Source organism: Stegostoma tigrinum, chromosome 6 (assembly GCF_030684315.1).
Source record: "Stegostoma tigrinum isolate sSteTig4 chromosome 6, sSteTig4.hap1, whole genome shotgun sequence".
Classification (NCBI taxonomy): domain Eukaryota; kingdom Metazoa; phylum Chordata; class Chondrichthyes; order Orectolobiformes; family Stegostomatidae; genus Stegostoma; species Stegostoma tigrinum.
Window position 1 is genome coordinate 59,198,982 of NC_081359.1, and position 14,115 is coordinate 59,213,096.

General features: G+C 42.8%; 1 protein-coding gene across 1 annotated transcript in view; it reads left to right on the top strand.

Annotated features, from left to right (window-relative positions):
- The window catches only part of gab2 (GRB2-associated binding protein 2), a 316,592-nt gene that overhangs the window by 285,821 nt on the left and 16,656 nt on the right, over nt 1-14,115 (top strand). The window contains exon 3 of the mRNA XM_048532916.2: nt 12,422-12,659. Coding sequence (XP_048388873.1) covers nt 12,422-12,659 — 238 coding nt within the window. The remainder of the gene's footprint in view (nt 1-12,421; nt 12,660-14,115) is intronic.

The following is a 14,115-nucleotide window of genomic DNA, read 5'->3' on the forward strand; positions in this document are numbered from 1 at the left end:
AGGATGGACATGTCATCTGTGGAATGGGAGAGGGAATTGAAATGGTACACGACTGGGAGGTGTAGTTGTTTAGTGTGAACCGAGTGTAGGTGTTCTACAAAGCAGTCACCAAGCCTCCGCTTGGTTTCCCCAATGTAAAGGAGGCCACAACGGGAACAGTGGGTGCAGTATACCACATTAACAGATGTGCTGGTGAACATCTGCTTGATGTGGAAAGTCTTCTTGGGGCCTGGGATGTGGTTGAGAGGGTAGGTGTAGGGGCAGGAATAGCACTTCCTGTGGTTGCAGGGAACAGAATCCCCCTTGTCCTCACATACCACCCCACCAACCTCTGGATCCAACGCATCATCCTCCGACACTTCCGCCATCTGCAATCCAACCCAACCACCAAAGACATTTTTCCCTTCCCATCCTATCTGCCTTCCGGGGGACCACTCTCTCGTGACTCCCTTATCCGCTCCACACTCCCCTCCAGCCCCACCACACCTGGTACTTTTCCCTGCAACCATGGAAAGTGCTACACCTGCCCCTAAACCTCCCCTCTCACCCCCATCCCAGGCCCTAAGAAGACTTTCCACATCAAGCAGATGTTCACCTGCACATCTGGCAATGTTATATACTGCATCCGCTGTTCCCATTGTGGCCTCCTCTACATTGGAGAAACCAAGCGGAGGCCTGGGGATTGCTTTGCAGAACACCTATGCTCGGTTTGCACTAAACAACTGCACCTCCCAGTCGTGAACCATTTCAACTCTCCCTCGCATTCCACAGACGACATGTCCATCCTGGACCTCCTGCACTGTCACAACAATGCTGCCTGAAGTTTGCAGGAACAGCAACTCATATTCCGCTTAGGAACCCTGCAGCCCAAAGGAATCAATGTGGACTTCACAAGCTTCAAAATCTCCCCTCCCCCACCACATCCCAAAACCAGCCCAGGTCGACACCACCTCCCTAACCTTTTCTTCCTCCCACCAATCCCCTTCTCCCACCTCAAGCCCCACTTCCATCTCTGACCTAATAACCTCATCCCACCCCCTTGACCTGTCCGCCCTCCTTACCTCCCCACCTACACTCACCTTTACAAGCTCCATCCCCACCTCTTTGACCTGTCTGTCTCCTCTCTGTCCATCTTCTATCCACCTCCCCGTCTCTCCCTATTTATTTCAGTGTTCCCTTCCCCTCCCCTATTTCTGAAGAAGGGTCTCAGCCCGAAACATCAGCTTTCCTGCTCCTCTGATGCTGCTTGGCCTGCTGTGTTCATCCAGTTCTACACCTCATTATCAGAAAAATCGACTGTTTGTTTATTTAAATTAAATGGGTTTAAAATACTTTCAAAATTTCTGAGCTCAAATCCAATGCTGCTTAATTAATACCTCTCGAGTCCTGTTCCTCTCTAACCCGGAGCCGTGCATAAAATACATCAACGTATTGTTGTTTTGATCTTTTGATATAATTTGTATTATGGAGCAAGATTGGCCAACCTGTTCACATGGGCAGGTCGCATTTCAGTGTTTCTGTTCATAAGTCGGGGGGCGGGGGCAATGGACAAATTTCAACCAAATTTGTTGCAATAATAGTACAAATAATCTTCAGGAAAATAAAGTAGAAAGTAATAAATTATTAACTAAAATGATTATTTCATGGAAATGATCACCAAAAAACGAAACAAGGTTTGATAATAAAGCCAATCATTCCATTTCTGATTCAGAACTAGAGCTGGGGATAGAACAAGAATAAACCACAATTCATAATCACCAGGGACAGGGTGGTGAGTGGGCCTGACATGAGGAGTTAGGTTTCACTAACACTGACATTGGATCTCTCTGGCGGGCACACTCTGAACAGGCCTCAGTGGAAGGTGCATGACAGTGGGGGTCAGATGTAAGTTGAATTTCACCATTCACAGCCTGGTTTCTCTCCCTCACTCTTTCCTTCTCCCACATTCTTATCTCTTTCCCTCTTTCTCTCTCACCACTTTTTCTCTTTTGTTTCATCCCTTCCCCCTCCCTCATACTTCTCCCCCTCCGTCTTCTCCCTCTCACTCTGTCCTTACTCTGCCCTCAAGTGTCAAGAAATTAACCCATGAGGCTTTGCATTCCAAAACATTTCCCCCAGCATCATTGCCCCACAGCAAACATTCCATGTTGAAATTGAAGGCAAGTTTTCTTTTTTTTCCTGGAGAAATTTACCTACACTTTAGCGAAAGACGATTTTGTTTCTTACAATTTGCTTAAAGGATAATTAGGGAGGGCAACCTGGCAGCCTGACTGTCATTTCCACTCCCGCACCATCCCCTCCCTCACTGTCACAGCCCAACTTGCAGTTCCCTTCTGCTCTTTTGCTCTCACTGCCTTCTCCCCTTGGTGCAGCGCTTAGCTCCTTCCCCTCCTCGCCAAGTCAGACTGTTCCTGAATGCGTCCTATTCCATGCTCAGCTCCTTGGTCTGCTGGCTGCTCCTTCATTCACAGGCTGGTTCCCTCCCACATTTGCTGTTGATAGGTTTCCAGTAAACCTGCAGCAGCAGCACATCCAGGAAAGAAAGGGTCTGTTATTGGAGGTAATAAAGTGTGGAGCTGGATGAACACAGCAGGCCAAGCAGCATCTTAGGAGCACAAAAGCTGACGTTTCAGGCCTAGACCCTTCATCATTTTTCTGATGAAAGGTCTAGGCCCGAAATGTCAGCTTTTGTGCTCCTAAGATGCTGTTTGGCCTGCTGTGTTCATCCAGCCCCACACTTTGTTATCTTGGATTCTCCAGCATCTGCAGTTCCTATTATCTCTGCTATTGGAGGAGCAGCTCTTTGCAAATACTCCATTTACATTTACCCATGTTTGAAACTCCATCTCCAAATAAAACTTCCACTTTACATCATTACTAACTTGGTCCTTCCAATGTATGGTTATGCAATTAGTCATTATGGGACCTTATGAATGAGCTGTAAACTTGTCTGCCAGTAAAACAGACATTGGTCTGTGTGAAATGGTCTGGTGGGGCATGTGTGGCCTACTGGTTGTAGGTTAGGCCCCTTGGAGTGTACAGATATGTTGCCGAACTGCTGTGAAAATCCCTTCTAGTTTAACTGGACAGCATTGCCTCTTGGACCTTGTGAGGCTTCAAACATTCAAAGCCTTTAAGTAAACACTAAGCCTAAACTATGAAGTTAGTTATTTTCTTTCATTTCCGTATTTTTCTTCAGTTTTTCACTGTAATTGTTACCATTAATATAATTTATTTCTCTCCGTAATTTCCCACGACATGTTTTCAGCTATGACTTATAAATAATCTCATGTCACTCTTGATACATAGGGTTTAATCTTGATAAAATAATTAGCTTTGTGTGACAATCAATGTTTCTTTTGGATCACTTTCTCCTTGCCTTCCAGTAACAAAAATAGCTTCTGTGATATAATTTTACATTAGTATGACATTACCACCGTTAAAAGGTTTTGTATCATTTGTGAACAGGAGTAAAATATCAGTATTTATTTCTACTAGGGGTCCATTTATAGTCCAACTTTGAAAAACAATGTGGAACAGATCTATTGTAGAAATTAACTGTTGAATAATTTGATCTGATGTCATAGCAAAGTGGAGACACTGTTGCAGGAAGAATTCTCTGCTTCAATTCAGGATCAATTAAGGATTGATTACTGCAACGATTTAGCCTCAGTGCAATGTTAATACAGACTACACTGAGATAGAGCAGGAACAATGTGGGCAATGTCAAGTCAGATGAGAAATATGGTGAGATCGTTAAAATGAGGTTCTCAACATTAAGAAAGAGAGTCTGAGCGGCACAAAGACCTATTTGCATTCATTTACATGTCATTAGTACCTAATCTTGCCTCATTGATATATAAGCTTTCTATTCTCCCACCCACTGGATAGAAACTAGACAACGACAGTTCCCAACATGAGTATCAGACCAGGTTCCTGGCAGCTCCAGGTCCCCATTCAAGACAGCAGGCACAACATCTCACACTATGCTCAATGGGTAATGGCAGCCTGTATCCTGTGTCCACAGAGATTGGAACTGAACGTGCACCAGCCTCATTGTGTCATCATGGCACATCTCTGATCCACTTTGAGAATGGTCCTGCAAATCAGTGCTGTGCTTTGGAACACGCCTTTTCATTGCAGTTACAGTTGTGGGTTGAATGGCTTGCCCATCCTATCCCAATGGCTGTCAAAGGTGTCAGTTACATCAAATTTTTATGCAACTGGCTGCTTCCAAGGGTCCTACTGGGAACCAGAATGAGATCTCTTGATCCTCAACCCACAAATATACCAAAGCTAATACTCATGCAAATAAGGCTGTTTCTGCTTATTAACTGCAGGAGCTGGATTCCTTACAAGGATGGCTGCTGGGAAACCAGAGCCACCCTCTGCAACTATGGCTGATGGCTCCATTACACGAGCCCCAGACTGAGCCTGAGTGTACGTACACTGCATTCTTCAGCCAGGGGAGACAATAGGTCTCTTGAAGATGAGGTTCCATTGATTGGGCAGAAGACGTGGATCTTGAGCAAGAGGGACATTACGTTCAGCATAACAATCGCCTTCAGCATATCAGAGTATAGCACTGTCAGTTGCAATAAGCCAGACACAACCAGACTACTTTCCATAAGTGAATGCAGCTTGCCTTTGTTTTCCTTTGCGTTGATGTTGTTGAATAAAAGTGAATGTTTTCAACTATTCGAAGGCTTTGCCATGTTGAACAATGAGGACATGTTAGGCTAGGTGAGGCATTAGGGAAAGAGTAGCATGCCCTTCGGTAGAGTTCTGAGTTGGGCTGATGCTAAGGACTGGTAACCCGTGTAACTTGATTATTGTAGCTGTTGTAAAAACAACAGTCAGTCAAACAGGTGATGATGTAAACTAGCAATACATTGACTGATGTGAACATGTATTTGTAATTAAGTGTCACCCGCAGAATTGTTTCTTTATTGTTCTCCTTCAACTGTGTGCACTGTGAAGGGCAGGTCCTGACTGGCAGCACTGGATCTAGTCCATAACTAGTCTTTATACATGGTGCCAAGAACCCCAGGAGGTCCCAGATATGGCAAGGGCTTCCAGCACTGGAGAGTGCACAATAGCATGAGCTGGCCCCTATAAAGCCATGGTGTATACCTAATGAGGTGAACTGCAGAGAACTGCTAAAGTTCACAGAGAGAAACCTATGAAACTCATCAAAATCAACATTTAATTTTTGGTAAAACTCAGCTCTAGATTTCTGACGTGGATCAGAATCTCAGGGCCAATGTATGTGGCCCAGCACAGTAAGTTTTCTTGTAGCTCAAAGGTAGAATTCATATTTTGCTCCAAATTGGAAACTCTGTAGAAGTCAGCACTAAGTAATTTAATGGTCTTCCAGCATGCACACATTGTTCCTTGTTCTGACAAGATTAACAACCAGCCAGAGACTTGGACAAAGCATTGTATTTTATCATAAATTCCCACATCCTCTTTTTATTTCACTTTTTGATGATTGAATGCAATCTTTGTGAGACTGGGAATGTAATTTTATCAAAGCCAATAAAATTAGTTTTTCCACCAACATTTTGCATTAGCTCATATTTTCTGAGCTGTGAGTGATACTGGCTTTGGGAACATCAATTGGAAGAGTTTACTCAAACCTGGTTGTGCATAATAGCATCAGAGATAATGGGAACTGCAGATGCTGGAGAATCCAAGATAATAAAATGTGAGGCTGGATGAACACAGCAGGCCAAGCAGCATCTCAGGAGCACAAAAGCTGACGTTTCGGGCCTAGACCCTTCATCAGAGAGCCTGATGAAGGGTCTAGGCCCGAAATGTCAGCATTTGTGCTCCTGAGATGCTGCTTGGCCTGCTGTGTTCATCCAGCCTCACATTTTATTATCATGCATAATAGCATGCTGTTTCAACTCAAAATCGACATTTTCTAAATATTACCCCCATTGTCTGATGAGTTGGGAGTACTACAAAGATCAGTTGGGGTCTTCAGCTGTTTTTAACCTCATGTGACTTAAATGAAGACACGAGTATTTTATATATCCCTATATAAATATATATGTATGTACAGACGATACAAAGATAGATGGGAAAGTAAGTTGCAACACAAGAAGAGCGAGCCACAAAGTGACAGAGTACGGTGTGAGGTCATTCACTTGGCAGGAAAGCAGAACCGTTTTTGAAAAGTTGTGAAACTTATCAATTTGATGCGGCTGTACTCATAGAAGGAGCCCAGAAAAGCAGCATGCAGGTACTGCAGGCAATTGGGAAGGCAAATGATATGCTGCTTTCTTTGCAAAGGTACAGAGTGCTGTAATAAATTAGTCTTGTTGCAATTGTGTAGGGTTTTGGTGAGACTACACCATGATCACTGGGCACAGTTTCTGCGTCCGTATTTAAGGTAGGATATGCCTATGCTGGAGGCAATGCAGCAAAGCTTCATTAGTTTCATTAATGGAATCTAATTGTTGTTCAGTAATCAGGGACAGAAACATTACATCTGTAATCTCTGGAGTGAAATCATTGAAACATACAAGAACTGACTTGATCGGTTAGATATTGGGAGGTTGTTGCCCCTCTCTGGGGAATTTAACACATTGGAACACAGTCTCAGGTTAAGGAGCCAATCATATAAGTTGCTTGCTCTGCTTGTGTTGCAGCTCACTTTCCCACCTTTGTATCATCTGCAAACTTATAATTGATACTGTCACTGTCTTCATTTAAGTCACTTGAGTTTACAAACAGCTGAGGACCCTACTGATCTTTGTGATACACCCAACTCAGCCGACAATGGGCATAATATTTAGAAAATATCGATTTTGAGTTGAAACAACATGCTATTATGCACAACCAGGTTTGAATAAATGCTTTCACTTGATGTCCCAAAGCCAATATCTTTGGCAGTTCAAAAAATATGAGCTAATGCAAAATGTTGGTAGAAGCTGGGATGAGGAGAGATTTCTTTCCTCAGAGGAGAGTGTAGGAGGTTGAGAAGCCAACTTATAGAAGTTTATAAAATAGTGAGGGTTATAGATAGGGTTAATAGTAGTTGCCTTTTACAAAGGATGGGGGATTTCAAGACCAGCGGGCACATTTTTAGGGTGAGAGGAGAGAGAATTAGAAAAGACATGAGGGGCAAATTTTTTATAATTGGGTGGTTCACATGTGGAATGAATTTCCTGATGAAGTGGTCGATGTGGGTACAATTACAATATTTAAGAGACATTTGGATGGACATATGAATAGGAAATGTTTGGAGGAATATAGGCCAGGAGCGGGCAGTTGGGACAAGTTTAGTTTGGGATTATGTTCAGTATGGACTGGTCGAACCAAAGGGTCTGTTTCACTGCTCTATAACTCTATGGCCTTATGACTATTAATTCTCTACTTCTGTGAGTTGTGAATCCTCAGTTTTTAGATAAACTTAAGATGTGATAACTAATTCTTGGCCTCTTAAGGAGTCGAGAGTTTTGACAAGAAGGTAGCAAGTTGGAGTTGAGACTGTTGACCAACCAGGATTGTGTTAAAATGATGGTGAAGGCTTGAGGGCGCTTTATAACTTGTTGCTGCTCCTATTGATTATATCCCGAGACTGGATTTTTTGCTCCCCCACTGGCAGGTTTAGAGGCAAGGATATGCAATATCTAACCACCTACCTACCTGTGGGAAAGTTTACAGTGTTGGGGGGAGACTCCAGCCAATTTGCCGTTGGGCTTTTGAGGCCCTTAGGTGGTAATTACTGGAACTAAATAGCTTCTCCCACAACTGCTGGTATTTACCAGGGGTGGTCCATACTGTGTGGTACATCAGGTGTCAGGAGGGATACCTCACCCGACCTCATCACTAAACCCCCGTACACTCCTGAGTCATGCCCCATTTATCACTTGCCCTGGCTTCTAAACCTGGCCTTGCATTCCCTACCCACTTTTCAGTGTCCAGGAGCAGCCCCTACTAAAGCCCTCTAATTACGGACTTATCTTGGCTCTCTGGGCTATTAGGACAGCCTTTATACCCAGCAGAGGTCTCCTTGTGGAGATAGTAGAACCACAGAGTTAGCATTCGACCAAGTGGCCAGCAGGGGCTGAGGTCTTGTCTTACAGCAATTAACACTGCTCCTGACATTGGTTTACTGCTTTGCAGCTCTCAGGCCTGTGGGGAGGCTCCCACTTCGACATGTTAGCTCGAAGTACATTGACCATTGTGTCCTCAAAGGTCCAGATGCTCATGTTATTACATGTCTGACAAGTATAATGCATACCACAATTGCTTCAACATGTTTCTGAGTGGCACGATGGCTCAGTGGTTAGCAATCTGCTACCTCACAGCAACAGGGACATGGGTTTGATTCCAGCTTTAGGTGACTGTGTAGAGTTTGCACATTTGTTTTTAATAGAATCCCTACAATGTAAAAGTAGGCCATTTGGCCCATCGAATTCACACCGTCCTCTGAAGAGCATCCCACCCAGACCCAACCCTTACCCTATCCCTGCAACCCTGCATTCTCCAGGACTAATTCACTTAGCCAACACATTCCTGGACACTATGGACAATTTAGCCTGGTCAAGCCACCTAACCTGTAGATCTTTGGGCTGTGGGAGGAAACCGGAGGACTCAGAGGAAACCCACAGAGGTATGGGGAGAATGTGCAAACTCCACAGTCACCCAGGGCTGGAATCAAACTCAGGTCCCTGGTGCTGTGAGGCCACAGTGCTAACCACTGAGCCATCGTACCGCCATTATCCCCATGTCAGCGTGAGTTTCCTCCAGGTGCTCCAGCTTCCTCCTACAGTCCAAAGATGTAGCTGAAGAGATAGTGGAGCTGTTAGTGGCAATCTTTCAAGAATCACTAGAGTCAGGGAGGGTCCCAGAGGACTGGAAAATCACTAACGTGACACCTTTGATTAAAAAAGGAGTAAGGCAAAAGACAAAAAATTACAGGCTGATTAGTCTAACCTCAGTCATGGGTAATATTTTAGAGTCCATTGTGAAGGATGAGATTTTTCAACACTTGGAAGATTAGGTGGGTTATAGGGCGATGGGTTAGGGTGGGATGTTCTGAGGGTCTTTGTGGGTTTGTTGGGCTGAAGGGCCTGTCTCCACACTGCAGGGCAACATCAGCACAGCTTCATCAAGGAGAGGTCAGGCCTGGCAAATCTGTTAGAATTCTTTGAGGACGTAATGAGCAGGTTAGACAAAGGAGAGCCAATGCATGTTATCTACCTGGACTTCAAGATGGCCTTTGACAAGGTGCCGCACAGGAGGCTACTGAGTAAGATAATGGCCCATGGTGTTCGAGGCAGAGTACTAGCGGGATAGAAGACTGGCTGTCTGGCAGAATACAGAGAGTGGGGTTAAAAGGGTCTTTCTCAGGATGGTAGCTGGTGATAAGTCAGTGTTGGGACCACAACTTTTCACTTTATACATTAATGATCTAGATGAAGGAACGGAGAATATTCTGGCTAAGTTTGCAGATTATACAAAGATAGGTGGAGGGACAGGTAGTATTGGGAGTTCAGAGTAAACTTGCATGTTGAGTCAGTAATTAGGAAGACAAATGCAACTTTGACATTTATTTTGAGAGGACTTGAATATAAAACCAGGGATGTACTTCTGAGGCTTTATGAGGCTTTGATGAGGCCACATTTGGAGTCTTATGTGCAGTTTTGGGCCCCATATCTCAAGAAGGATGTACTGGCCCTGGAGTGGGTTCAGAGGAGATTCACGAGAATGGTCCCGGGAATGAAAGCTTAGCATATGAAAAACGTTTGAGGACTCTGGGTCTATAGTCAATTAAGTTTAGAAGTATGGGGGCGTGGGGTGGATCTAATTGAAACTTTCAGAATACTGAATGGCCTGGACTGAGTGGATGTTGGGAAGATATTTCCATTGGTAGGAGAGACTAGGACCCAAGGGCACAGCCTTAGAGTAAAGGGAAGACCTTTTAGATCAGAGATAAGGAGAAACTTCTTCAGCCAGGGAGTGGTGAATCTATGGAATTCACTGCTGGCTGTGGAGGCCAGGTCATTGCGTATATTTAAGACGGAGATAGATAGATTTTTAATTGTCATGGGGATCAAGGGATACAGGGAGAAAGCAGGAGAATGGGTTGAGAAACTTATCAGCCATGATTGAATGGTGGAGCAGACTCGATGGGTTGAATGGCCTAATTTCTGTCCCTATGTCTTATGTGCAGTTTAGGTGGATTAGCCACAGTAAAAAGCTCATACGGGGTGGGGTTGGTCCGGGTAGGATGTTCTTTGGAGGCCAGTGGAGACGTTATGGGCTGAGTGGCCTCTTTCTGCACTGTAGGGATTCTATAAATCTAAATTTTCATAAACTCCTACCTTTAAAGGAAATATATTTTTGATTTTCTTTGACGCTTACAGCAAAGCCTTGTCCAAACCAAAACAATGCAGAAATAGAACATAATTCTTTCTACAGAAATCTTAAAAGCACAGTAACACACAAGATCTTTTCCCTTTTCCCTTGCTCAAATTTGATTTTTGACCAGGGAAAAAATAATTGATCAGCTAAATAGGTTTTGGTCATCTGAATGAATGCTTTTAGTTGTCCTGGACAGAAAGCATACTCACGCAGTAAATCCTTTAAGAAATCAATGCTTGGTTGTTTTAAACATTGATGACTCACCCTTCCTCTGGGGAATGAATGCTTTTACTGAATTTCACATTCTGTGACTAATGTGCAGTCCTCAGAAACTCTGAACCTGGATGATCTCAAAAGATACAGATAATAACAAGCTGATTGTATTTTATCTGAGGTGGTAATGCTTTGACTTTGCCATTATACAAGGATGTGATTTGTGAAACTAAAATGTCCTCACTCAATGTAAAAATGTCACATTTACAGTTAATTTTATATTTTTGGTAAAGGTGGATTTGTCCTATCTACCGCTTACGTTCTGACCTCACTAGCCACTCTGTCCCCAGTGTATTAAATGAAAAATTCTAATCTTCATTTCTAGATGATCTGGATCTCAACTCATCCAGCCTGTACGAAATCGTCTCGCTCTTTTTCAACTTGACTAACTTCCAGGGTATCCCTCAAATCCACATCTAGCGATAATACCTTTTATTGTCTCAGCCTTATATTCCGGAACATTCTCCTTGTTCAGTGCTAAGAGATTTTTTTTAGCCACGAGGAGCACAAGGGCAAATAAGCCACAAATCAGTTTTCCACGTGGGCCAGAGCATTACTCAGGCATTCAATCTCACAATGAAGCAGCTTCTTCAATAATGGTTGGGGCCCATTAATATTTCCACAGTCTGGTGCAGATCCCCAATGTCCTTTGTGCTGATTGGCCACTTTGAGACTGCTGAAGGTCTCAGGCTTCACTCCTCTACAGTATTACCTAACAAGGTAAAGTTGCCATTCTCGCAGAGGACCAAGGATTGCTCTCTCATCAGAGAGACATGACTGGTAGTGAGTTTAACATGAAGGTCACCATGCCTCAGACGAGGGATGAAACTGAGAAGGTGATTACTTATTACAGAAAAGTAATTCATTGCTGCAGGTTTCTAACAAGCATTTTTGCTTTGCAACACCTTTGCTGATTTTGAAAACATTGTCACAGCCAAAGTAGGATCAGCACTGGGGCCAAGTGAATGGACAGTCAGTCAAAATCTGGTGTACTGTAGGGTTGAGAAGGAGCACCATTGAACAAACTGACCTTTGGCAGCTTTAGACATACCTTGAAGCCCAGTTTCCTGACATTTGATGTCTGTGACTCTGGAAGATATCTGTTGTTAAAGTTTGAACAGAGATCTACTGCTGGACAAATTGGACTTTTGGGTGCCGATGTAGGATTAGAAGCAGGCCGATGAGCAATTTTCCCCACTCCCAGTTAACCTACATTTGCCTATCTTTGAGTCATCCTGAAACAGGCTTGAATGTGCCGAGGGTTACTCACAATGGCAGGTGGTCTATCAGGCCTCCATGCTGTATTAAAGCCACTCTGTCAATGCCTACAGGAACTTTCCAGTGTGTAAGAGGGTTTTAGTTGAGGCTAAAATATGCCCAAAGGTGGCATATTAGGATGTTAGGTATGTAAAGCTTAATTAGAAATGAATAAGTTAACTAAGCAATGGCACAATATGAATGAGGATTAGAAAATACCTTTAACGTGCAAAAAAGAATCTTAAAGTAGACATTGGCAAGCTTAAATCTATGTCATTCTGTCATCAGACCTAGATAACGTTAGCATTATCACAAATTATAGCTGAAGAAGCTGAAGTAAATGGTAACATTACTGTCTTATACTGAAGTTGACATAAGACTGGCGATTTGTTATATCATATACTGAATAAATATCTCCTTGACATGGATTACTTTATTTTTATTGTTAACATGTTAGCATTTGGATTAATAAGAAACCCATTAAGAAAGGATTCATTTCTTTTCAATATAGATGTCACCAGGAATGCTGCGATTGGATCTCAGGCTCCTCGCTCATCTGCTGTTGATTTTGGTGTTTCTGTTCAAGCTCTAGTTGGAGACCACGGCACACACAGCTCTTCACATGCCAGTCAACCATCAGTGTTTACATTTGAAAACCCAATCCAGGCCCAGCCCATCCTTTCGTCCAGTGCACCACAGGACTACCTCTTTCTCCACCAGTGCATGAGCAAGAAAACCGAAAGTGCTAGGTATGCATTTCCAAGCTGTATACTAAAATGACAGCATTGCTGTCTGATTTACATTGTCTACAATCATCAGAACGTGGAATAAAGTTGGGCTATTTTTTGCTTGTGTTAAATCTCAACCAAAGGCAGCTGGAGCTGAACTCATAAACATTAACTTGCAGCAGATGGCAAGACTGATATTATTTAAAAGGAAGGTTTGCTCCCTGGTTGCTCTTCACTATTTTTCCAAATGACTGAGCGGAATGAGTTTGGCCGATATCAATCCAGTTCACATTGCATTTGTGTTTGCAACAAGCAATTCTTCCATTGAATGTTAAGTCTTCTCCCACCCCTGTGGTTATTTATGGCTGCAAGCTTGATAGAAGTTTAGATTGTAATCTGCGCAGGACCCAGCCTGATTTCTCATTGGTGCAGAACTTCAGTACTTAGAAAACAGCAGCAACTAAATGTTCCATGGACAAAAATTCAAACTTGCTGCTTAAAGTTCAAACTCTACTGAAAATATCCATGTAAGAAGCCTTATAGCCGATAGAGAAGAGCTGAAACATTGAAACATGCTCAAAAATTTGTACAGTTTACTGGTGCCCTCAAATGATAAAAACCCAGTACTGCAATATTATAATGATCGACTTGTGAAATGTCTTAGATCTGATTATTATAGAACATAGAACATTACAGCACAGTACACAGTACAGGCCCTTCAGCCCTCGATGTTGTGCCGACCTGTCATACCGATCTCAAGCCCATCTAACCTACACTATTCCATGTACGTCCATATGCTTGTCCAATGACGACTTAAATGTACCTTATGATGCTATCAGAATAAACATGTCTGGAAAACAGAAGAGAGCATTTAGTAGCAATACACTGACATTCCTGTCTCTAATTTGTATAGGCAATGATAAAGATGGTGCAGGCATAAAGGAATTCAGTTGTTGGGCAGGTATCTATAAGCTACGATGACAGTACTTGCTAGGCCTCATACCAACAAATCCTCGATGAAACTCAGTGCAACTCAGACTTAGCCAAAAACACCTTTATTACACCCATTGTATTTCCCACTTTGAGCCATGAGATAGCTTTGGAAAATTTCTTCCTGCTAACACATTTAATTGTGAATTAGAGGATACAAATCAAGATGATTTTATGAGAGATACGACATTTGGTAATAAAATGTTGCTTACTAATAGCAAATCAGTTGGGATTGAGTTTAAGCAAAGTTTGGAAACAGGTCAGAAATCTGTGAAAACAAGATCCACTGACTGTAGGAATCAAATTACACTTGAGGAAAACATTGTAAACTTTGAAACTTTGCTGTTAACATGAACTTTTATTAATCATTTTATATGCAGTTGTATGTGCTTTCACATATTGTACTAAATGGCAGCACCTCAATTTATCTTTTGAAATGTTCATTGAAAACATTCTGTATATATTCTCCACTTTTTCAATTGGTGCA